The sequence below is a fragment of the Camellia sinensis genome, chromosome 9 (genome assembly GCF_055761805.1).
Source record: "Camellia sinensis isolate YWXY chromosome 9, ASM5576180v1, whole genome shotgun sequence".
Taxonomy (NCBI): Eukaryota; Viridiplantae; Streptophyta; class Magnoliopsida; order Ericales; family Theaceae; genus Camellia; species Camellia sinensis.
This window is the reverse complement of record NC_138969.1, coordinates 191,618,103-191,643,067: the sequence shown is the minus strand read 5'-3', so window position 1 is coordinate 191,643,067 and position 24,965 is coordinate 191,618,103. Positions and strand designations below refer to the sequence as shown.

The 24,965-nt window shown below is 39.1% G+C and overlaps 1 protein-coding gene across 1 annotated transcript; it reads right to left on the bottom strand.

Annotated features, from left to right (window-relative positions):
- Positions 1-23,099: 23,099 nt before the first annotated feature.
- On the bottom strand, positions 23,100-24,054 carry LOC114285361 (stigma-specific STIG1-like protein 1). The gene has a single exon (XM_028228405.2). It carries the CDS (start codon positions 23,795-23,797, stop codon positions 23,330-23,332), a length of 468 nt encoding a protein of 155 aa, XP_028084206.2. The 5' UTR covers positions 23,798-24,054; the 3' UTR covers positions 23,100-23,329.
- Between the last annotated feature and the right edge of the window lie 911 nt (positions 24,055-24,965).

The following is a 24,965-nucleotide window of genomic DNA, read 5'->3' as shown; positions in this document are numbered from 1 at the left end:
GGATGTGTTGGGCAGGTTTGTTTCAGGTTGGTTGGGTTTAGAAACCAAGAGTTGCTGTCCAGGTTTTTGGTTCTTCGCTCGAGCGAGGGGTTGTTCGCTCGAGCGAGAGGTAGTGTTTGATTTGGACCTGTAGCTGTGCATTCTTGGCTCGAGCGAGCTTTTCTTCGCTCGAGCGAGTTAGTTCATCCTTCGCTCGAGCTATAGTTTCTTCGCTCGAGCGTGTGTCTGGGTTCAGACCTGAGGGTTTGAGTTCTTCGCTCGACCGAGCTTTCTTTCGCTCGAGCGAGAATTTGAGTTGTTGGCTCGAGCAGGGCTTCCTTGGCTCGAGCGTAGTTTCTCTGTGTCTGGTCGCTCGAGCGACCAAGTCTTCGCTCGAGCGAGCCTGTCCAGTTTATATACACAGCAGCGGGATTTGATCAGTCTTTTTCATTTTCTTTTGATTCCAAACCCTAGGTCCGACTTCTCTCTCTCTCTACTCACCTTCTTTCTTAGATTTGATCCACTTAGGGTGTGTTTCTACCCTAGATCCTTCATATAAAAGATAGAGTGAGGCAAGGGCTACCATTTAATCTGAGCATTTGGCGATTTGGAGCACTTTGGTATTTGGGCACTCATCTCTTTCTTCACCTTTTGGGTTGTTTTCTTTGAGGTAGGGATTTCCTACTCCATTTTATAGGTTATGTTCTAAGTTTTGGTATTTTAATATGTTGGAAATACTTTGGTAAATTTTGGGAAAAACCTTAGTTGAATTATTGAATTGATTTGTATAAGTAATTCATGGAATTGGGAAAAGATGGTTAAATTCATGGAATTGGGGAATTCATTGATTAAATGGCATAATTGGATAATTTGAATCATTTGTCTATTGAATTGTGGACATAGTTATTTTCAGTTTAGAAATAACTGTTTTGGGCTATCGGTGGAGGATAGTCATGATTGTTGTAGACATTGCATGTGGATTAGGAATAACTGGAACTAATCACATTGGTTAAGTCATTAATTTTGACTGTGGCATTGATACAGAAAATACGTGTATTGATTGAGCATTGCATTTGCATACATTGTTTGTGTGTGGGAGGAGATAGGGGATGTACTCCACGGTTTAGGGGAAGATAGGGGATGGACCTCTAACCAGATTTTGTTTGGGAGGAGATAGGGGATGGACTCCATTAGCATCACTTTTATGTGTGCTTATTTATATAGAAGTGTTTTATTGATACAGCACTAAAATGTGTATCAATCTGGAAGTATGAAGTGTTTGATTTGAGCTTGAGTCTCATTTGTTTGTTGATATTGGAAGGATGTGAATATGATATATGTGATTCACTGTTGTAAATTTGGCCAGGTTCTGAGCCATGTTGATAAAATTGGAAAGTAAAACGTATCTTAGACAATAGTGTCATAAGACTGTAAAATAAAGTAATTGATTGTCTTGGTTAACCATCTGTTGAATGCTATTGCTTTATTCATTGCTTATATGTGGTTTAGTATATTTCTACTGGGCTGTGGCTCACCCTTTATGGGAACATCATTTTCAGGTTCAGGTGATAAACTACCTCCAAGGAATTAGCTTGGGAGGGTTTGGCTTCTGGATTGAAGAAGACTACTTTTAGTTAACTGTCTTAAATTGTTAGTACATGTAAACATTCAAGCCTAGGGCTTTTCTTGTATTGAGTTAGAACTCATATTTTTGTATCCAAGTGTTGGCTTGGAAAGATGTAAGCCTGTAGGGCATTTTATTCGATGATACATGTAATGCTTTATTTTGTAATACTCTGATGAATGAATTAATAGATTGTCTTCTTTAAATAATGAATGTCAATGATATATATAATGGGTTAATTTTGAGGGCGTTACAACTTGGTATCAGAGCGTACCGGGTTTGAATACTTTGGGTACGTGGGAAGTGATTAGTATCACATTGGGTTCGTCTCGTTTGATAGAGACTTAGTGTAATGTTATATGCTTATGTGATAACATGTTTATGTGATTATGTGGGTATGGAATGTAGTTTCTAGGATGTTGATTGGACCCTTGAGTTTCTTGTAGTCTTGTTGGAAAGGCACTTGATCACTGCTGCTTCCAACCGGAACTATAGTAACCCTTTGGGACTATCATTATCCGGGAATGAAATTCGTAGGTGCTTATGTGATTATGTGCTTACGTGGAATGAATTATTGTTGTCCATTGCATTAGGACGCGAGTGTTTAGCTTCGGCACATTTATTAATGTGCTAATGTCTTTGTTTCCTTTATTAGGATGTCAGGACGAGGACGAGGACGCGGTAGGCGTGGTAGGCCGGGTAGGCAGGAGTTGCCTGTGCCAGAAGAGATTCCGGCAGTTCAAGAGGGAATTGGCCAGGCTAATGTGGCCGAGCCAGTAGGCCAGCAGGCTATGGGCGCTCTAGCCCGAGAGATAGCAGGGGCATTCAGGGAGTCAGTAGGCATTCTTAGAGCTGAGAATCAAGCTCAGGCTGGTATTGCGGATGCAGGACCTTCCTTTCTGAAGAGGGAGTTCTTCCGGTCCAATCCGGATGAATTTGTGGGTGATCCTAAAGAGCCACTTAAGGCAGATGAATGGCTCGAACAGACAACGAAGACGTTTGAGATGCTTGGCATCGAAGACGAGGGGTTGAAAGTGACCTTGGCATCTTTCCAGTTGAAGGGGGATGCAGGTCAGTGGTGGAAGTTTACTAAGGGGCGTATAGGAGGTACATGGGAGGCTTTTGTGAATGCTTTCCAGGAGAAGTTTTTATCTCCAGCAGTCAGGGAGAAGCTGCGAGACCAGTTTTGTCAGCTTAAGCAGGCGAGTTCTTCAGTGGCCGAATTTGAGGCTGCATTTACTAGTTTGTCCAGGTTTGCACCTGAGTTGGTGGCGTCTGAGGAACGCCGTTGTATTGAGTTTGAGAAGAAGTTGAGGCATGGCCTCAAGCTGAGAGTTGGGGGAACTATGATTCGGGATTATGGTCGTATGGTTGATGCTGCAGCCCATATGGAGATCATGATGCAGGAGGAGGAGGAAGGGCAGAAGGGCTCCAAGAGGAGTCAGGATAGTCAGAGTGATGGTAGGAGACAAAAGGGTTTTAATCCCCAGCAGTCTCAGGGTAGCTTTTCGAGATCGACTTTTCCTGTACCGAGTGCTAGTTCGGGGAAAGGCAGTCAGGGAGACATTACCTGTTTCAAGTGTGGCCAGCTGGGCCACAAGTCTCCAGTTTGTCCTCAGAGGGGAGGAGTGCAGAGAGCAGCATCATCTTCGGCTCGATCTCAGAGCCAGAGTCAGGGTAGAGGTCAGCCACTCTCGTGTTATCAGTGTGGTCAGCCAGGGCACATGAAGAGGTATTGCCCACAGTTGGGTGGCACACCTGGTGCATCTGGTTTGAGGCCGATTCAGGGTCAACAGCCAGCTCAGTCGGGTCAGGCCTCAAAGGCCAATCAGGGGGCTTCATCGTCTCAGTCGGTGCAGCAATCTTATGTTCCTAGGGTTGAGCAGGTTGATCAGAGGTCGTCTGGGTGCGTGTACGCTGTTACCGCGCAGGATCTTGTACCGACTCCATCAGTTGTGAGAGGTACCTTCTTGTTTTGCAACTCGGTTGCTAATGTTTTGATTGATACGGGTGCATCTCATTCCTTTGTGTCTGCTGCATTTGCATCTGTTTTGGAATTGGAGTTAGCACAGTTAGCATCTCCTATATGTGTAGTGTCACCTCTTGGGGGTGAATTGATTTTGAAACAAGGTGTTAGGGGTTGTGATATAGAGGTTGATTATCATAGAATTCCATTTTCCTTTGTCGTTATGCCTATCAGAGGTTTCGATGTTATTTTGGGTATGGACTGGTTATCGTCATACCGGGCAGTTATTGATTGCTACCGCCAGAGGGTCACTTGTTGTACTGTGAGCGGAGAGTATTTTCATTTTCTGGGGGACCGGGTTGGTGATGTGTTGCCACCGGGGTATGTTCCACGAGGACGGAGTGAGCTTAGTGGTCTACTTGCTAACCTTTCGATTAATGAGGATGTTGAGACTCAGATTGAGTTGCCAAGGGTGGTTTGTGAGTACTCGGACGTCTTTCCCGAGGATCTTGTTGGTTTGCCACCGCATCGAGAGACTGAGTTCTCTATTGACCTGGTGCCCGGCACGGCGCCGATTTCTATGGCACCTTACCGTTTTGCCCCAGCTGAGTTAGTTGAGTTGAAGATCCAACTCCAGGAGTTACTAGACAAGGGTTTTATACGCCCTAGTGTTTCGCCGTGGGGAGCACCGACCCTCTTTGTTAAAAAGAAAGATGGTGCTTTGAGACTTTGTATAGATTATCGGAAGTTGAATCGGGCTACGGTCAAGAATAAGTACCCTATGCCCCGTATAGATGACCTGTTTGACCAGTTGAAGGGTTCCCGTTGTTTCTCTAAGATAGACTTGAGATCGGGTTACCACCAGTTGAGGGTCAGGGAAGAGGATATTCCGAAGACGGCATTCCGTACGCGGTATGGCCATTATGAGTTTTTGGTGATGCCATTTGGGCTCACCAATGCACCGGCAGTCTTTATGGACTTGATGAACCGGATTTTCCGGGAATTCTTGGATCGGTTTGTAGTCGTTTTTGTGGACGACATCCTTATCTATTCGCCTTCTGAGGAGGAGCACGAGGCACACTTGAGGGTGGTGCTTGAGTTACTTAGAGCCCATAGGCTGTATGCCAAGTTTGGGAAGTGTGAGTTCTGGCTGAGGGAAGTCAAATTCTTAGGCCATGTGGTATCTGGTGAAGGAGTGTCTGTTGATACATCCAAGGTAGAGGCAGTGCAGGATTGGGCACAGCCTAAGAGTGTATTTGAGATCCGCAGTTTTCTGGGATTAGCTGGGTATTACCGTCAGTTTGTGAAAGATTTCTCCAGGTTAGCATTACCGTTGACTAGACTGACTCGGAAGGGAGTCAAATTTGTATGGAGTGAGACTTGTGAAAAGTCGTTTCAGGAGTTGAAAGTTAGACTGACTACCGCTCCAGTATTGATTATTCCAGAGAGAGGGTTGGGTTATGCAGTCTATTGTGACGCCTCACGAGAAGGTCTGGGTTGTGTGTTAATGCAAGAAGGGAAAGTAGTTGCCTATGGTTCACGTCAGTTGAAAATTCACGAGCAAAATTACCCTACACATGATTTAGAGTTAGCAGCTGTGATTTTTGCCTTGAAGATTTGGAGGCATTATCTTTATGGTGAGAGGTTCGAGGTGTTCTCGGATCATAAGAGTCTGAAGTATTTGTTTACTCAGAAAGACTTGAACTTGAGGCAGAGAAGGTGGATGGAATTTATAGAGGATTATGACTTTGAGTTGCATTATCATCCGGGAAAGGCCAATGTGGTGGCCGATGCCCTTAGCAGGAAACCTATTAGTGACATAGCTAGCATAGCCATCCGAGAGTGGGAGATGTTGGGTGCACTTGGAGAGTTTGATTTACTTATGGGCGAATCCGTTGAGGCTGCGGCTTTGTTTTCTGTTATTGCACAGCCTTCACTTGTGACTCGAGTGTTAGAGGCTCAGAGAGGTGACTTTGAGGTAGAATCTCTCCGTGAGAAGATTTCCGGTGGGAAGGTTGAGAAGGGTTTGATGGTATTTTTCGACCTGAGTGTGAGATACCGTGACCGTCTGTTTGTGCCGGAGTCTTGCCGAGAGGAGGTACTCCGAGAGTTTCATCATTCACGCCTTGCGGTGCATCCGGGAGGCACTAAGATGTATCGGGATTTGAGTCGCCAGTTTTGGTGGCGGGGTATGAAGAGAGATGTGGCAGCTTTCGTATCTAAGTGCCTTACTTGCCAGCAAGTGAAGGCTGAGCATCAGAGGCCAGCGGGTTTGTTGCAACCCTTGCCTATTGCCGAGTGGAAGTGGGAGCATGTCACTATGGACTTCGTTGTAGGTCTTCCGAGGACTCAGCGGGGTAGTGATGCTATTTGGGTGGTTGTAGACCGGTTGACTAAGTCGGCGCACTTTATCCCTATGCGCGTGAGAGATACGGTGGATCATCTTGCCGACTTGTATATTCGGGACATAGTGAGATTGCACGGGGTCCCAATGACGATCGTCTCAGATAGAGATCCTCGTTTTACTGCCAGGTTGTGGCAGAGTTTGCAGAGTGCCTTAGGCACTAAGTTGACCTTTAGCACGGTTTATCATCCTCAGACTGACGGACAGTCTGAGCGTACTATTCAGATACTTGAAGATATGCTTCGGGGTTGTGTTCTAGACTTTAGTGGGTCGTGGGAGAGGCACTTACCGTTGGTGGAGTTTGCCTACAACAACAGTTTCCAGTCTAGTATCGGTATGGCACCATTTGAGGCCTTGTATGGCCGACCGTGTAGATCTCCTGTTTGTTGGGCCGAGGTGGGTGATGCACCTCTGTTGGGTCCAGAGTTGGTGAGGGAAACGACGGAGAAAGTTGAGCTTATCCGTAAGAGGCTTGTTACAGCACAGAGTCGTCAGAAATCTTATGCCGACCGTAGGAGGAGACCTTTGGTGTTTGTGGAGGGTGATCATGTCTTTCTGAAGATATCACCTAAACGGGGTTTGATGAGGTTTGGGAAGAGTGGGAAGTTGTCCCCTCGATTCATTGGTCCGTTTGAGATCCTTGAGAGGATTGGCGAGGCTGCTTATCGTTTAGCTTTGCCGCCGCAGTTGTCTGGAGTACATGACGTGTTTCATGTGAGTATGCTTCGGAAGTATGAGCCAGATCCATCACATGTGTTGGATTGGACCGATTTAGTGGTTGATGAGGATATTTCGTATGAGGAGAGACCGGTTCGGGTCTTGGATAGGCGGGATCAAGTTTTGCGAGGCAAAACCATCCTTTTGGTCAAAGTTTTGTGGAAACACCACGGAGTGGAAGAAGCCACTTGGGAACGTGAATTGGAAGTTCGCGAGAAATATCCGGACATGTTTGTTGATTTGTAATCTTATAATTAGATTCTGTTATATTGTTGAACTTAAGAGCTTTACATATGTCTTAAGTTGTAAAACATTGAGTATGTTTTGGTAAATGGGTGTATCTTGAAACTTGTTTCATTATAGAAGATTAGTGTAACATTGTATATGTTGATTACATTGTTGGATGTGTTATATATATCATGCAATTGAATATGATATGGAAATTGTTAACATTGAAAGGATTAATGCATAATAATGATATAGATTGAGATATATGTTGTGTAATATATGTTGTGAGATGCCTCTTGATAAAGAGATGAAGTGACCAGCATTGGGTCAAGCTGTCTATTATTGTTTTATAATATCATTGGGAATTGAGAAAAATCTGTTTTCAAAAACTTAAGCTTAATTTCGGGGACGAAATTCTTTGAAGGGGGGGAGGTTATAGCGACCCCGGTCTTTTCCCATTTGATTATTGTATCCGGACTTAGGTTCCGTAGATTCTGTCATTGTATAATTGGTGTTGTTGTCCTTTATTTTCTCTTTTGGAATTATAGGATGTGTTGGGCAGGTTTGTTTCAGGTTGGTTGGGTTTAGAAACCAAGAGTTGCTGTCCAGGTTTTTGGTTCTTCGCTCGAGCGAGGGGTTGTTCGCTCGAGCGAGAGGTAGTGTTTGATTTGGACCTGTAGCTGTGCATTCTTGGCTCGAGCGAGCTTTTCTTCGCTCGAGCGAGTTAGTTCATCCTTCGCTCGAGCTATAGTTTCTTCGCTCGAGCGTGTGTCTGGGTTCAGACCTGAGGGTTTGAGTTCTTCGCTCGACCGAGCTTTCTTTCGCTCGAGCGAGAATTTGAGTTGTTGGCTCGAGCAGGGCTTCCTTGGCTCGAGCGTAGTTTCTCTGTGTCTGGTCGCTCGAGCGACCAAGTCTTCGCTCGAGCGAGCCTGTCCAGTTTATATACACAGCAGCGGGATTTGATCAGTCTTTTTCATTTTCTTTTGATTCCAAACCCTAGGTCCGACTTCTCTCTCTCCCTACTCACCTTCTTTCTTAGATTTGATCCACTTAGGGTGTGTTTCTACCCTAGATCCTTCATATAAAAGATAGAGTGAGGCAAGGGCTACCATTTAATCTGAGCATTTGGCGATTTGGAGCACTTTGGTATTTGGGCACTCATCTCTTTCTTCACCTTTTGGGTTGTTTTCTTTGAGGTAGGGATTTCCTACTCCATTTTATAGGTTATGTTCTAAGTTTTGGTATTTTAATATGTTGGAAATACTTTGGTAAATTTTGGGAAAAACCTTAGTTGAATTATTGAATTGATTTGTATAAGTAATTCATGGAATTGGGAAAAGATGGTTAAATTCATGGAATTGGGGAATTCATTGATTAAATGGCATAATTGGATAATTTGAATCATTTGTCTATTGAATTGTGGACATAGTTATTTTCAGTTTAGAAATAACTGTTTTGGGCTATCGGTGGAGGATAGTCATGATTGTTGTAGACATTGCATGTGGATTAGGAATAACTGGAACTAATCACATTGGTTAAGTCATTAATTTTGACTGTGGCATTGATACAGAAAATACGTGTATTGATTGAGCATTGCATTTGCATACATTGTTTGTGTGTGGGAGGAGATAGGGGATGTACTCCACGGTTTAGGGGAAGATAGGGGATGGACCTCTAAACCGGATTTTGTTTGGGAGGAGATAGGGGATGGACTCCATTAGCATCACTTTTATGTGTGCTTATTTATATAGAAGTGTTTTATTGATACAGCACTAAAATGTGTATCAATCTGGAAGTATGAAGTGTTTGATTTGAGCTTGAGTCTCATTTGTTTGTTGATATTGGAAGGATGTGAATATGATATATGTGATTCATTGTTGTAAGTTTGGCCAGGTTCTGAGCCATGTTGATAAAATTGGAAAGTAAAACGTATCTTAGACAATAGTGTCATAAGACTGTAAAATAAAGTAATTGATTGTCTTGGTTAACCATCTGTTGAATGCTATTGCTTTATTCATTGCTCATATGTGGTTTAGTATATTTCTACTGGGCTGTGGCTCACCCTTTATGGGAACATCATTTTCAGGTTCAGGTGATAAACTACCTCCAAGGAATTAGCTTGGGAGGGTTTGGCTTCTGGATTGAAGAAGACTTCTTAAATTGTTAGTACATGTAAACATTCAAGCCTAGGGCTTTTCTTGTATTGAGTTAGAACTCATATTTTTGTATCCAAGTGTTGGCTTGGAAAGATATAAGCCTGTAGGGCATTTTATTCGATGATACATGTAATGCTTTATTTTGTAATACTCTGATGAATGAATTAATAGATTGTCTTCTTTAAATAATGAATGTCAATGATATATATAATGGGTTAATTTTGAGGGCGTTACATATATTGGTAGCCAAAAGTATCTTTTGGCGACTAAACTATATTTTTGTCGGCAAATCAGCTTGTTCTGTGACTAAACTTAGATTTCGTAGCGTAAAATATTAACTTTTGGCAACTAATTGTTTTTTAGTCACCTATAACTATATATTTTGCGACTAAATTTTTTTTGGTCATCAAAAAATAATGTATATTGACTAAATGAAAATGGTAGCCAAAAGGACTATTTTTTGGCGACTAAAAAAAATTTGTTGCCAAAAGGACTATTTTTTGGCGACTAAATTTGTTTTGGCCGCAAATTTTGGTCGCCAAATGTGTAAATTCTTGTAGTGTAATCTGGAAGACTAATCTCACCAATATACTAGCAAGAGATCCAAAAATAGAGTAAAGCCCCATATGGATTGGTCCAAATGAAAAGTTTAAAGTTTCTATTTCTTATGATCTATTAGGATGTCACTACAAAAAAATTGACTTTTTACGACGGTAAAATACCGTCGCTAATACTCCTAATGCCGTCGCAAAATGACTTTTTGCGACGCAAAATGACTTTTTGCGATAGCAAGAGGGGGTCGCAAATGTAGGGGTTGCAAAAGAGTTTTTGCGACGGCACTTTTGCGACGACATTTTTTGTCTTTTGCGACGGCACTGTGCAGTCGCCAATAATATTTGAAATTTCTTGACTTTTTTGTGACGGCACTATTTTACCGTCGCTAAAAATGTTATTTGAGACGGCAACAAATACCGTCGCTAATAGTCTTTTTTTTGCAATGGCAAAAACACTGTTTTTGCAACGGTATGGTGCCGTCGTAAAAAGTATTAAAAATATGAAAATTTTTATTTTTTGCGACAGTGTAATGCCGTCGCAAGAAGTATTAAAAAAATAATAAAATTTCTATTTTAAATAATAAAATTTCTATTTTTTGCTACAGTTTAGTGTCGTCGCAAAAAGTAAACCCTATAATAATAGAAAAATTTATTATTTTTATTGAATTTGTTATAGGGTTTACTTTTTGCGACGACACTAAACTGTAGCAAAAAATAGAAATTTTATTATTTAAAATAGAAATTTTATTATTTTTTTAATACTTCTTGCGACGGCACTTTTACACATCAACAAAATTATCCCACTACATAATGTTCCATAATTATCCTCCGATAAAATTTAAAAATATAAAAGAAATGAAAAAAATAAACACAATCTCACATATTCAATTCACATGCAAGCTTGAAGGAGGGTCGAATGTTTCATCACCACAATACAAATCTGTACTATGAAAATTGGTTACAAAATATTCAACCCTTAGTTTTCTTCCAAAATTTATCTAAGTTACAAGTAGAAGAATATGAAGTTGCCACAATTTATCCAAATTAATAGCTCTCTGTTGATCTTCTACCTCAATGCTTTCTGAGAGGCCTCATCACAAAATATACACAAGTAAAATGAGTCAAAAGTTCCGGACAAGTTTAACTTTGCGATCATCCAATAAACATGTTCGCTGGTGGCCCAACATAATCGACTTGTGTTCAGCTTCAGATTTAAGATTATGTATCATCAAGCTTCGGGAAATTATACATCAAACACCAGAGACACTTTAAAGAACCATCCTGCTACCTCCCTTCCTCTATAATCCTATAAATAAAAAATAAGTAGAAAAGAAAAAGCACACTTAGCTTTTTTTTCTATTTTTTTTTTCCCTTGAAATGAGTAGCAAAGTTTACAAGGGCAGTAGGAAGGGAAAAATTACTCAGCTTCTGTAAGAACATTTACCAGCTCTCCCAGCTACTCCCTGCAGTAAAATCAATTGTTCCTCCTCATCAGAAAAATAAAAAAAAATGCATCAATTAACCTTGTTCCATTCAAGAAATCAAAAAACAATATATCAATTACACATACGCTCAAAGTCACGGAAATATTAATATATAGCATCTATCTTCACACCCAAAAAAAAAAAAAAAAAAGACAAACTAGATAGGAGTGTTGTAAGTTGCAAAATACCAGACAAATTTAATCACAACATTGTCAAAATACCCAACACAAGAAAATCACCAGTTTATTGGGGGTGAGAATTTTGAATGGGGAAAGTTTTGGAGAATAAGGTGTAAGAAATTTGCATAATAATTATATCCAATAAATAATAGTAGATTACTCAATAGATTAATAAATATGAAATTCTTTCTCTTCATGGACATTGATGAGTTTTAAATCCTTCTCCACTTGGATATTTACAAATAATACGAGATACTGCACCTAGTCTACTGGGTGAGACCACTAGCTCAATTCTAATTCAACTAGGACTCCAACCATCACAAGTCTAGTTAGGCTAAAACACATGTACTAAGAAAAGAGAAAACAACGATGATTATCATTTTCTTTTAATTTCTTTTTCCTGGAACTTTCCAAGAAAGAAACAGTGAAGACATTTGACAAAACATCATTAAGACAGTCCTAACATATTCAATATATTTGCTAATGGATTGGAAATCATGAATTCAACTATTTAATGGTATGTTTTTTATTTTTTCAGTTTAATGTTATTGGTTTACAATTAGAAGAAGTACGTATTTTCACACATAATAGTTCTTACAACCTTAGAAATATTGAAAAGTTCTGAAACCCTTTTAATAGTGCTCTTAAAGTCGGGTCTAATACATGCAATATAATGCTATTGAACTCCTAGGATTGATAAGAGCACTCTTAACTTGTCCAATTTTAAATTAGGATCCATACTGTCCCAATTTTAGTTAAAACCGTGGCGACATTAAATTTTTAACAAATAATAGCAACAATTATAATGATAAGTACATAAACAAGTAAGAATGAAAGTACAATGCAGGCATGAATTGTGATATGAAACACACCAAATCAACTATTATCAATTATTTGGAATACAAAAATTATATCAATTATCATCCAGACCAAAACGAAGGCAAATGATGGATTATGAAAAAACTAAGAAAAAGAAAAAGATATTGTAACAACCCTCACCTTACTCTTGTCATACTTGCATACATTCTTGCATGATCTTGCTTTGTTATGTTAATTTGAAGGTTTTGTCTTGCCTTGATTTGCTTAAAGTTGCTTGCATGATTTTGTTCCTTGCTTAGTGCGTGTGCGTAGCCGAGGTCATCTTGAGCTTAGTCCGCCTTTGAACCTTGTACTTAGGTTTGTTTTAAGATCTTGTTCAACCCCATCTTCACCTCGGGCATTCATTGCCGAGATGTTTTGCACTTAGTGAACCTTGCCCGCAGGCAGGTATGGCCTAGGCTGAGATGTGGCACACCCCGGCCAAGGTGTGGCACAGCTTAGTCAAGCATCGTCCTCCCTAGCCGATGTCCTTGTTATCCTGTTGCCGGATTCTTGATTTGAGCCGATGTCCTTTATTGCCGATGTGTGGTACCGAGCTTGCTGCATACGCTTTGTCAGAGACTTGTCTTATCAATCAATCACCTTTTTGAGCTGAACCAACCCGATAGCGCCACGTGTCCGAGCTGATTGTTAAGACAGCCGGCAGACCTTGAATCAAATCATTTTTGGTCTCAATCTTTGTTTTTAGAGAGAGAAGCTCTAGAGGAGTTCTTGAGTGAGAATAGTCTTCCAAGCTTGATCTTCGTGGCTTGAACCGTTAGATTCGAGCTTTGGGGTAAGATTCTTGATCTACTTTGAATGTTGTTATGGATTATCTAGCTGCATTGCATGATCGGATCCGTTTTGCATGTCATGCATCGTTTTGAAGTTAGTTTTGGAAAGAGAAAATGGTTTTCATGTGTTCTTGAGGAAAGTCTCGTTTTGATCCGAAAGTTGGAACGAAAACCATGTTTTTGTGTTTGTTCTTGCATGACTTTCTTGCATGGGTACCCAGGTCTATATTTTGAACTCTTGGCATGAAAACTCAGATTTTTGTAACAAGTTTTGATCTTGCATTCATCTTTCAAATGATCATGTTCTTCGTATTCTTCAAAGGAAAACCCAGGTCTTTCCTGACTTTGTTTAGCGGGACCTCGGCATAGTCCTGGACGGTACCCAGTGTGTTTTCATGAAACGGGAGCAGTAATTAAGCTTCCAGCTTGTTTTGCTTTGTCTTTGACTTGGATCTGGCAAGAATGCCGAGATCATTTGCATGTATATAGAGCTTGCTTTGAGAATGTGACTTGCCATGTGATTGTAGGTCCTTGATATTTGCTTTGAGTCTACACCTGAAGAACTAGGTGAGTGGTATTTCTAATAAAGCTATGTTACACTTGCTTTTGATAAATCTCGTTTTGTTTGTTTTGACGTGGGTATTTGCTAAGCATGAATAAATAGCCTTGTTTCGATTGTTATCCTCGGAAAGTCCCTTGTGCTGGAGGACTCTAAACTTTCGCAGTACTAAGTATAAAAGGATACGGTCCTTGTTAAATCGGGCTACGGGCCTAAGTAACACAAGTCCCTTGTACTGAAGGACTCTAAAATTTCGCAGTACTAAGTATAAAAGGATACGGTCCTTGTTAAACCAGGCTACGAGCCTAAGTAACACAAGTCCCTTGTACTGGAGGACTCTAAACTTTCGCAGTACCACTTGAATGATGAATACGGTTCATCCCTTGCTTCGCCGATGTTATGATACTTGAATGATGAATACGGTTCATCCCTTGCTTCGCCGATGTTATGATACTTGACTGATGAATACGGTTCATCCCTTGCTTCGCCGATGTTATGATACTTGACTGATGAATACGGTTCATCCCTTGCTTCGCCGATGTTATGATACTGGATGATGAATACGGTTCATCCCTTGTTTTGCCTATGTCAGTAAACATCTTTGGATACTTGTAATATTTGATTGATGAATACGGTTCATCCCTCGCCTTGCTAAAGTTTGATGTGTTTCGTTTTGAAGGACCTCGGCTATATTCATGCAAAACCTTTATTATTAGTACCATTCACTGAGTGTTTGTACTCACCCCTCTATATATATGTAGGTGATGAGCAGGACGGCGGCGACGCCTAGATCGTTTTGGATGCTTGTTTTGGATTCGTACTTGTGTCAGCTTTGCTTTTGTATTTACGTCGGCGATGCCCTGCTTTGCATGTCGGCAAATCTTGAAAATCATGCTTCTTGACTTGTATTAGCTGTATTTTGTATATGCCGGCTCGAGAAGCCTTTTGATCAAGATGTAATCCGTCTTTTACCTTGCTGTATTCAACTTGTGAACTTAATTGTAAGATGAATGACATTTCATTTGATCTATGCACAGCTCTTATGGACCACTTGCATTTGATTTATTGCTTCCGCATTTGTGAGCCCCCTATATCTATACTCTGATTGTGTTAAGTTTTTGGAAAGTTGGCCTTCGGTAATTACGGATTACTGGCCATCACGGCACCAAACTACTAGGGGCGGTTTGGGGTCGTGACAGAATGGTATCAGAGCACAAGTTCCTCGGTATACGCTATTCACACACTTGAGTCCTAAAGAGCATAGGATTTCCCCTAGAAAGATGTTAGGGCTGCATCATGGTACTTATTGTTTGAGTGACGTGTGCATTGTCTTGATATACTTATTTGCTACTTGCCTATGTGGTTATTTGCTTATTTGTTTTAAAGTCACACTTTGCATACTCATAGCATCATGAGGAGAGGTAGACCTCCGATTGGCCGGGATCAGCCCGAAGACAGAATGGACAGATTGGAAAGATTAGTTGAAGGTTTGGCCCGCGAGTTGAGGCAAACCAGACAGCAGTTCGCTAGTGCTACGTCGACTCAGGCCGAGCAGACCAACGGCCGAAATGTAATTCCGCCTCCACCTCCTCCAGTGCCGCAGGTTCCCCCGCAACCAGCCTTGTATGGGGATGGGACGATAGAGAGAGATAGAAAGATAAGAGAGAGAGAGAGAAGAAATGAAAGAGAAGAGAGATGAGCGAGAGAGACAGAGAGAGAAAACAGATGTGAGAGATACAGAGAAGAGAGATAGGCGAGAGACACAGAGAGAAAATGAGAGAGAAACAGACAGACAGAGAAAGAAGAGTGATGAGTGAAAGAGATAAAGAGAAGAGAGAGAGATAGAGACAGAGAGACAGGAAAATGAAAAAATGAATGAAAAGAGAAATGCTATATCAAAAGAGTAAGACGACATTGTTTTTTTTTAATTTTTTTTGCGACAGAAAAAAGTACTAGAATTTATTCAAACCATTTTGTGATTGTATATATATGAAGTTGTCTCAAAACCACAATCACTATACTAGGTTAGAGAGTTTTTCAAAAACTCTTTTGAGAAAATTATACTTTCTTGTTTTCCGTGTTGTATTGTTTTTACTGAATTTTTTTAATATTTTAAGTATTTTTTTTAATTTTTAGACACACCTAACATAAATACAACTAAAAATTAAAAAATTGTAAAAAAATCTTTTAAAAATTCACTAAATACCAAAAATACAATAATTCAATACATTTTTTTTGGTATTTTTATATACTGTCACAAATGCTCGCATTTTTTGAGACGGCAAATTGTGCCGTCGCAAATGCTTTGCTTTTTTGAGACGGCAAATGGGGCCGTCGCAAATACTTTGCTTTTTTGAGACGGCATTTTCTACCGTCGCAAAAAGTGACTTTTTGAGACGGCAAGTATGCCGTCGCAAATAGTTCCGTCTCATAAACCCACTTTTCTTGTAGTGTGTTAGTTATGACTTTTATATCTTTGTTATATACATTGTAGTATTAGTTATTACTTACTGTGATGTTAATTATGATATTGTTGTGGTTAAGATATAACAATTTTTTTTTGTTATACTGTGTTAGGTTTTATTTATTTATTTATAATTATGACTTCTATAGAATTAAATTACGATATTTATATTACTGAAGTTTGTAATAATTTACATATGGTACATATTACGACCCCACATTTCCATAATGACATTTTTCTAGAAAGTTGTGAGGTATTATTATATAGAGCATTGCTATTTAAATTAAAAAATTAGATTCAATTATTTTCTTAATACATCATTAAATTTAAAAAATAGACTTATATAACATTTTTTTATTACCTATTAAACAACATTATTTGAATTTAAGCACCACTGCCCTATTTAAACTGGGCCAGTCCAAGGTCAAACCTTGCCCAATGAGCTTGCCCTAGACAGGCTAGTAGTCTAAGCAATAGTCTAAGCTCGATGGACGCGATTCATGCCTCTTTTTAATTTTTGTCTTTTTAATATTTGTTTTTACTATTTTATGTCCGGCTCGTGGGCCAGGCCGACGATCAGGCCACGTTTCACAGAACAACAAGCCGTATTTTAACACTTAGGCCGAGGCTTAGCCCACTCAAAATATGGATGTGGACCAAATAAAATCCCAGAAGCCAGCCCACAGGCCTTCGAGCCGAAAGATGAAACTTAGGGTTGTTTTGAAAATTAGTTGGTAATTATTTTGATCCTTAATTATTTTAATTAAGTTTTTAGTTTTTTATGCAAAAACATGTAAAAAAAGAAAAAAAAGAAAGAAGAACTATTTGAAAAATCTAGAAATCCCCTAGATGTTGATTTGTGATTATGTATCAATTTTAAGCAGTAAACAACAATCTCAATCAAACAATCAAGACAAATCGACACAACGATTTTACGTGGAAAAATCACAATTGGACACCTCCAATTGTGATAAAAAAACCACGAGTAACAGCCACAAAACAATCCATTAAGAAGATATAAAGGAATTACACAGGTATACTCTTAATTACCTAGCGAATCCACGCCCAAACTGAACCAACCTTTATGTACCTCTTCCAACCCCGTCTTCACCTCAGAATTTTCTTGACCATGAGCCACTTTAGAATCCACCAAAGCTTCAGGCTCGAATTCTTCAGAATCCATTGAAGAATAACTCTCTCTTTTGTGTAGAATAAACAAACAAACCTACCTTTGATGTATGCTTCTTAAACCATGAGTTGAATACTCAATGAAACATCAAAGAAAACTAGCAAAATATCCCCAGATATAAACCTTAGAATCCAAAAAGAAGATCTGGAGGATTTTTCCAAGTTTTGCGAGAAACCCAACTACTTATAGAAAACCAAATAATCCTAGTTCTGGAAGAAAACCAATTCTTTATAGAAATCCAAAGTAATCCTAGTTTTGGAAGAAAACCAATTCCTTATAGAAATCCACGAATCTGTGTTTGCGCGGTCCGCTCGAGCGTGGTAATTCCCGCTCGAGCAGAGGCTTCAAAATTGTGTGATTCATATAGGCTTCACGCTCGAGCGGAAGCTTCCACGCTCGAGCGGAGAATCACACCATCCAGTATTTTTTCAGGCAAAGCAGAGATGCTGTGAGCTTGTAATCCCCGCTCGAGCGGGACGACAAAAATTAGAAAATCTGGAAAACTTGATCCTCTTAAAACCTCGGTTTTGATCCATGAAAATTGACAAACGCACGATTCGGGTTGGATTCACATCTAATAAACTCATACCCTCACTGAAATAAAAGGTGCGAAAACAAATACAACTGAAAGGAGTTTTGTCAAACGGGGTTGCCAAGAATAAAACCTAACAATCTCCCCATTTGGTAATGCCGTGACAAAACGCACCTAACAAATAAAATCCTAAACACCACAACCCATTACAGCCATTAAAAGCCAACTTCTTTTTCAAGGTCATGATCTGCAAAACAGTTATTAGTGCCACAATCTCCAAAACAACTATTAGTCCCACAAGAGTATATGAAAAAATAATAAACATATGACACGATTATCTTGAAACATGAGATGGAAAACATGAATAGATGAAAACTAAGACTCATGAAAAACAACTCTCAAACAACAAAAAGCAAGATCATAAACCAACCCAAGCAATGATATGACGATGTAAATACCGGGAACATGCAAGAAGGAAATAATTAGCAAACGGTGTATAGAAACATGCAAAACAACTATAGCCAATCTCCCTTACCAAACATATCAAAGTGTTCATACTGACAAACTCTTGCAATGATAAACCAAACTCCTTTACCAACCCAAATCAAGATGAACCAAACTCCCCCTCACTAAAAGCAACCACAAACACTGAAAACAGTGACTAAGAAGAAAAACAACAAAAAAAACTATGGTGGAGCAAGCAAGGAATTTCAGATTTATACCTTAAAACACACAAGATTATCTAAGAAACACAATTACTAGTAAACACAATGTGCACAGTCTGTAGAAAATTCCTCATGAAAGAAAGTGATGCATTATGTGAAAAGTATAGATCCCATGAGAAAAGTGTGTGCGTGACTCTTGGAGTTCGAAAAACACTAGATTCAATCTTAGTAGTGATATGAAAGTTGGACCTCCGTCAAGAGAATCTAAGCACAACAAAGGAAAGCCAAACCCCTAGGAATCAAGGGGTATTTGGTGAGTAAAGGCGGAGGCTCCCCCTCAACCAATGAATCTTTTTTTTTTCTTTTTTTTTCTTTTGCATAATTTTTTTCTTCTTCTCTTTCTTTTTCTTTTTCTTTTTCTTTTTCTTTTTCTTTTTCTTTTGCACAATCATTGGTGGCTGACACGCTCAAGAGTATGGAAACCAAACAAAAGAAGCATGGATAAAATAAGGATGGCCTGGTTGGTGACTCTGAGGTAGCCTTTTCCTCATGGCTGGACTGCAAAGAATTGAGGGGAAAGCCGTGGAGGTGCAAAAAGATGGAACGTGGTTAAGAGACTCAACATCACACATGATATGCTAGTATAGGTCAATTTCTCTAGAAAAGCAAAAGATCAAGGACAGAAGTCCATAAAAAAAATAATCACTAAGACAGAAGACTCCAAAATTTGCTAATCCAAGAGTATGTACAGAATGAGACATACTAATCAAAAAACACACACTCAAAAACGAGTAATGACCATAGAAAGCACACATTATTAACATGTAATGGATATTCTCATCAATTCCAATATGCACCAAGGACTACTCAAAAATTTCAAGCTTGCAAAACCATACTAAGAAAATCTATTTGGGATTTTTTTTTTTTTCTGAACCAAAGCAAAACAGAAAACAAACATGTACACATTAAATGACTTAAAAAAAACACACAAAAACTTAAAAACTAAAAAGAATAAACAAATTAGCACAAATTAAGTTTTCTCACCCAAACCGCTTTAGCATGAACAAAATTGTGAGAATTGCGGCTCTTGGATGGTGTCTTGATGTTGTGGTTCCTTTCCCCTACAATAGGAACCTGTCTCGACATGGTTTCTAACTTCCTATTCCTAGGTCTAGGCAAATACACTCTCTCATGCAACTTATAACAATAAGGGCGAATATGACCATGCATACCACAATGATGACAAATAAAAACAGGGTGTACCTTTTTTTCTTTTACCTTACCAACTCTAGGAAGTTTGAGAAGTCCATCCTTATGTTGAATTTTTTGTTCTCCCTTTCCTTGAGTTCTTATATCATGAGATGTAGATGCACTCTGTTTTTGCTCTTTCTTACCACCAAAGCCAATGCTACTCTTGTCAGAACAAATTTGTTGAGCCCAATGATATTGTCCAAAGTCTTTGATCCTCTATTCCAAAGACCAATGGTAGCCATAGCACACTTGAGTTTTTCCTCTTTCTTGATCATTAGTTCTTCCAAAGCAACATGAGACACCTCGAGAGTTTCAATTTTTTCTTCATATGTTGCATAGAGTTGTTGTAGCTCATTCCTCTCTGTTTCATAAGTCAAGAGTTTTGCACAAAGAACTTGTCGATCATTAGAAATCTTGATGACTTCAATCCTAGCCTCGAAAATCTCCTTCTTTAGTTTGACATTCTCACTTTCACATGCTGTGAGCTTCATAGTGAGTTTGTCATTCAATTTGGATAGCTTAAGAGATTCCTTATACAACTTTTCATAAGCTTGCTCAAGCTCTTCATCATCACTTCCCGAAGATTCATCATCAGTGGCATTCTCAATTAGGCTCTTCGGATACTCTGTTCGTCCTTTAGTTTCAGAAGCCACCATGAAAGTAAGGAATTGTTTATGTCCCTCTTCGCCTTGATCTTCATTGTCACTTTCATCTTCATCGGATTCTTATTCACAATCCCAAGTGATGGCGAGGGCTTTCTTCTTCTTCAAACGAGTGGGGCATTCTGAAGTAAAGTGGCCAAATCCTTGGCATTCATAGCATTGGACTCTTTCAAAGTTCCCTTGTATCTTTCTTTTCTCCTTCTTGGCTATAGAATTAATTTTGAGTTTATCTTTGCCTTTAGATTTATGGGTACGAGTAGATTCCAAAAGATTATGATTCTTTTTCAAAAAAGACTTTTTAAATTGTTTAACAAAAGCAGCCGTAATCTTGGAATCTATCTCACAATCCTCATCAGAATCCTCTCTAACTCTATGAGCACTACTAAAAACAATATCTTTTTTTTTTCTTTTTAAAATTCCTATGTGCCTCATAAGTTTGGAGATTTCCAACCAACTGATCCAGCTTCAGGTTGTCGACATCTTGAGCCTTCTCAATAGCCGTAACTTTTGGTTGGAACCGATCGGGCAAGGATCTCAAATTTTTTCCCACAACTTTGGATTCTGGTATTTTTTCACCTAAATTGAAGCTGAAATTTACAATGTCACTCAACTTCGCATAAAATTCATCAAATGTCTCCCTATCTTTCATTTAAAGGTTTTCGAAACTAGACGTGAGCCTTTGAAGTTTTGTGCGTTTAACAGAATGAGTGCCCTCATGAATAGTTTGTAAGATATCTCAAGCCTCTTTTGCGACTTCACAATTACAAATACGACTAAACTCTTCAGGTGTGACAGCACAAAAGAGAGAATTGATATCTTTGCTATTTCAGCTACTATTTTGGTAATCAATTGTGTCCCATTTTTCAATTGGTTTGGGAAAAGTTACTCCATCAACGGTAATTGTTGGTTCGGTCCACCCATTCATGACAGATTGTCAAATTTTTTCATCTATAGATTTCAAAAATGATCTCATCAGAATTTTTCAAAAAGAATAATTGGATCCGTCAAGTAGGGGTGGTCGAACCATAGAATTTTCCTCACGAATTGAATCTAATATCACAAATCAAACAAGAACTCGTTCTAAAAGATATATTTTTTAAAAAAATTGAATGACCCGCTCTGATACCAATTGAAAAATCTAGAAATTCCCTAGATGTTGATTTGTGATTATGTATCAATTTTAAACAGTAAAAAACAATCTCAATCAAACAATCAAGACAAATTGACACAACGATTTTACGTGGAAAAATCCAATTGTGATAAAAAATCACGGGCAATAGCCACAAAACAATCCACTAAGAAGATATAAAGGAATTACACATGTATACTCTCAATTACCTAGTGAATCCACGCCCGAATTGAACCAACCTTTATGTGCCTCTTCCAACCCCATCTTTACCTCGGAATTGTCTTGATGATGAGCCACTTTGGAATCCACCAAAGCTTCAGGCTTGAATTCTTCAAAATCCACCAAAGAATAACTCTCTCTTTTGTGTAGAATAAACAAACAAACCTTTAATGTATGCTTCTTAAATCATGAGTTGAATACTCAATGAAACATCAAAGAAAACTAGAAAAATATCCCCAAATATAAACCTTAGAATCCAAAAAGAAGATCTTGAGGACTTTTCCAAGTTTTGGGAGAAACCCAACTACTTATAGAAAACTAAAGTAATCCTAGTTCTGGAAGAAAACCAATTCCTTATAGAAATTCAAAGTAATCCTATTTTTGGAAGAAAACCAATTCCTTATAGAAATCCACGAATTTGTGTTCGCGCGGTCCACTCGAGCGTGGTAATTCCAGCTCGAGCAGAGGGTACAAAATTGTGTGATTCATATAGGCTTCACGCTCGAGCGGAAGCTTCCACGCTCGAGCGGAGAATCACACCATCTAGTACTTTTTCAAGCGAAGCAGAGATGCTGTGAGCTTCCAATCCCCGCTCGAGCGTCACTTTTCCCGCTCGAGCGGGACGACAAAAGTTGAAAAATCTGGAAAACTTGATCCTCTTACAACCTCGATTTTGATCCATAGAAATTGACAAAGGCACGATTCGGATTAGATTTGCATCTAATAAACTCATACCCTTACTGAAATAAAAGATGCGAAAACAAATACAACTGAAAGGAGTTTTATCAAACGGAGTTGCCAAAAATAAAACCTAACACTATTTTTCAAACTCAATGATACGACAATTAATTAAGATATCTCAGACAACACTCCATCTTATATCTTCTATAATTATCAACGAATAATATTAATTACACACCATTGGATCTAAAAAATAGATTTAGAAAGCCAGTTTCTATATCGTTTTTCTTAACTTTTTTGTTTTAACTAAAATAGTCTATTGCCAACTCATTGAACTTTTTGGATGAAGTAGGTGAATATTTTTAAGAAGTAGATTTTTTGAATAGTCTATTGCCAACTCATTGAACTTTTTGGATGAAGTAGGTGAATATTTTTAAGAAGTAGATTTTTTGCTTTTTTAAAGAACAATAAATCATTAAATCGCCAATTGTTACAAAAAAAAATTATTATTTTATTATTTATATTTTTAACATGTTTCCCCACGTGTGAATAGACTCTACTTCATAAACAAGTTCAAAATAAAAAAAAAGACTAATTCATAAACGCGTTAAACATGTGCAAATTTTAAATTATTCAATAGATTGTGAGATTTGAACATATGATTTATTATCTGCTCTATTAGCATGTTAAATACTAACTCATTCAAAAGCTAAAGCAAACACTTTTCTCATGTGTGGCCCCACTTCACATGAAGAGACAAATAGATTGAGAGAGATGCTCTAGAATGATTTTGAACACAGAATGGTTAAGAATTCAACTATTCACGTTTACTGAATCAATGATAATCAATGTTACAATTACACACACGATATTAAAGAATAAATAGACATTGGCAAAGCCCTCCATGTATTGATGGCTTGCCTTTTATTACTCTTACACACGCAACAAGTTCCTAAACCTTGAAAACACAAACAATTTCAATAGTACTACAAAGTACATTCTAGCTACACAAATGTTCTATGTTATCATATGTTTTTATGCATAGCTACACATTCCATACACACATAAGCTTCCTTTGTCGCACTTGTTGTCGCAACTTCCACAGTGTTTCTTGTTATTGCGCGGGTTCACGCACGCGCCTTTGCAGCAAATCTCCGAGTACTTACACTTCTTCCCACACATGCCGCAGTTGAGCCTATCGGTCCTCACATCTACACACTTCTTCTTGCAGCAGTCACGCCCCGGGCTGCCCTTTGCACGACAAACCCTAGGGTACTTATCGCATGTAATGTTGACACGTACCAGTTTTTGGGCAAGAAATCGATTTGTCCCACGAAGCGAAATTGGTTCTGGGCTTTGGTGTGAAGGAATGTCGTAAGTTTCAGATGTTTGAATGTCTTCTTCGTCGTTGAGGGGTAATTCTTCTTCAGCTGATGATGGTGATAGTGTCATGGCTAGAGCCATGAGTATAGCTAACATGAACAACATCTTTAGGGACATCATGTTGTGGGTTGTGTGTGTGTGTGTGTGTGTGAGAGAGAGAGAGAGAGAGAGAGAGAGAGAGAGAGATTTTGGAGTAATGAACAAGCTAAGAAATGTGGTGTGTTTGATTGCTTTGGATGGAGAATGTGGGTTGATAAGGAGGGTATTTATAGGTGAAAACGAGTTTGGTATGGTATGAACAAATGAGAGAGAGAGAGAGAGAGAGAGAGAGAGAGAGAGAGATATTTGCGATAACGAACAAGCTAAGAAATATTGCTTTGGATGGAAAATTAGGTTGAAAATGAGTGTATTTATTGATGAAAACAAGTTGGGCAATATTAACACTCTTAAATTAAAAAATTTAAACTATTAAAAAACAAACAACTTTATTATTCATTCATTTTTTTTTTAAATATGAGAATTTTATTGATGAAAATTAGAGTACAAAACAAATGAAAATATCAATAAAAAAAGATAAATGCAAAAAATATCAAAACAAAATTTTATTAATCATGCATAGTCAAACTTTAAGGTGCCGTTTGGTAACACCTAGGTGCCGTTTGGTAACACTTTACGTTTTCAGTTTTCTGTTTATATTTACAAAAATTTAAAAAACTCAAATAAAAACTTGTTTGGTAAAATTTTTGATTTATAAATCAGTGGTCTCAGTTTATAAATTTAGCCAAAAAATGAAAACACAAAAAATGTGTTTCCATTTTGAGTTTTGAGTTTTTTTTTTTGTTTTTTTTTATCACCCAACACTAGCCACCACCCGCCACCATTTTTCACCACCGTCTTCCGTCACCACCACCCACATTCCACAACCACCTGCCACCACTCGCCCCCACCTGTCACCCACTCGCTACCACCACCCACCACCCACCACTACCATCCACCGTCCGCCACCACCACCCGCCACTTACTTGCCACCACTACTCACCACCCACCAGCCACCCACCACCGCCACCCACCTGCTACCACCTGCTACCACCACCCACAACCACCACCATCACCTACCACCCACCCGTCACTCAGTTGCCGCCGCCACCCATCACCCCCTACTCGCTACCACCTACCATCCGCCACTATCACCCACCCATCCACCACCACCACCACCACCACCACCACCCACTTGCTGCCACCTACCACCCACCACCGTCACCCACCCACCCACCCATGCACCACCACC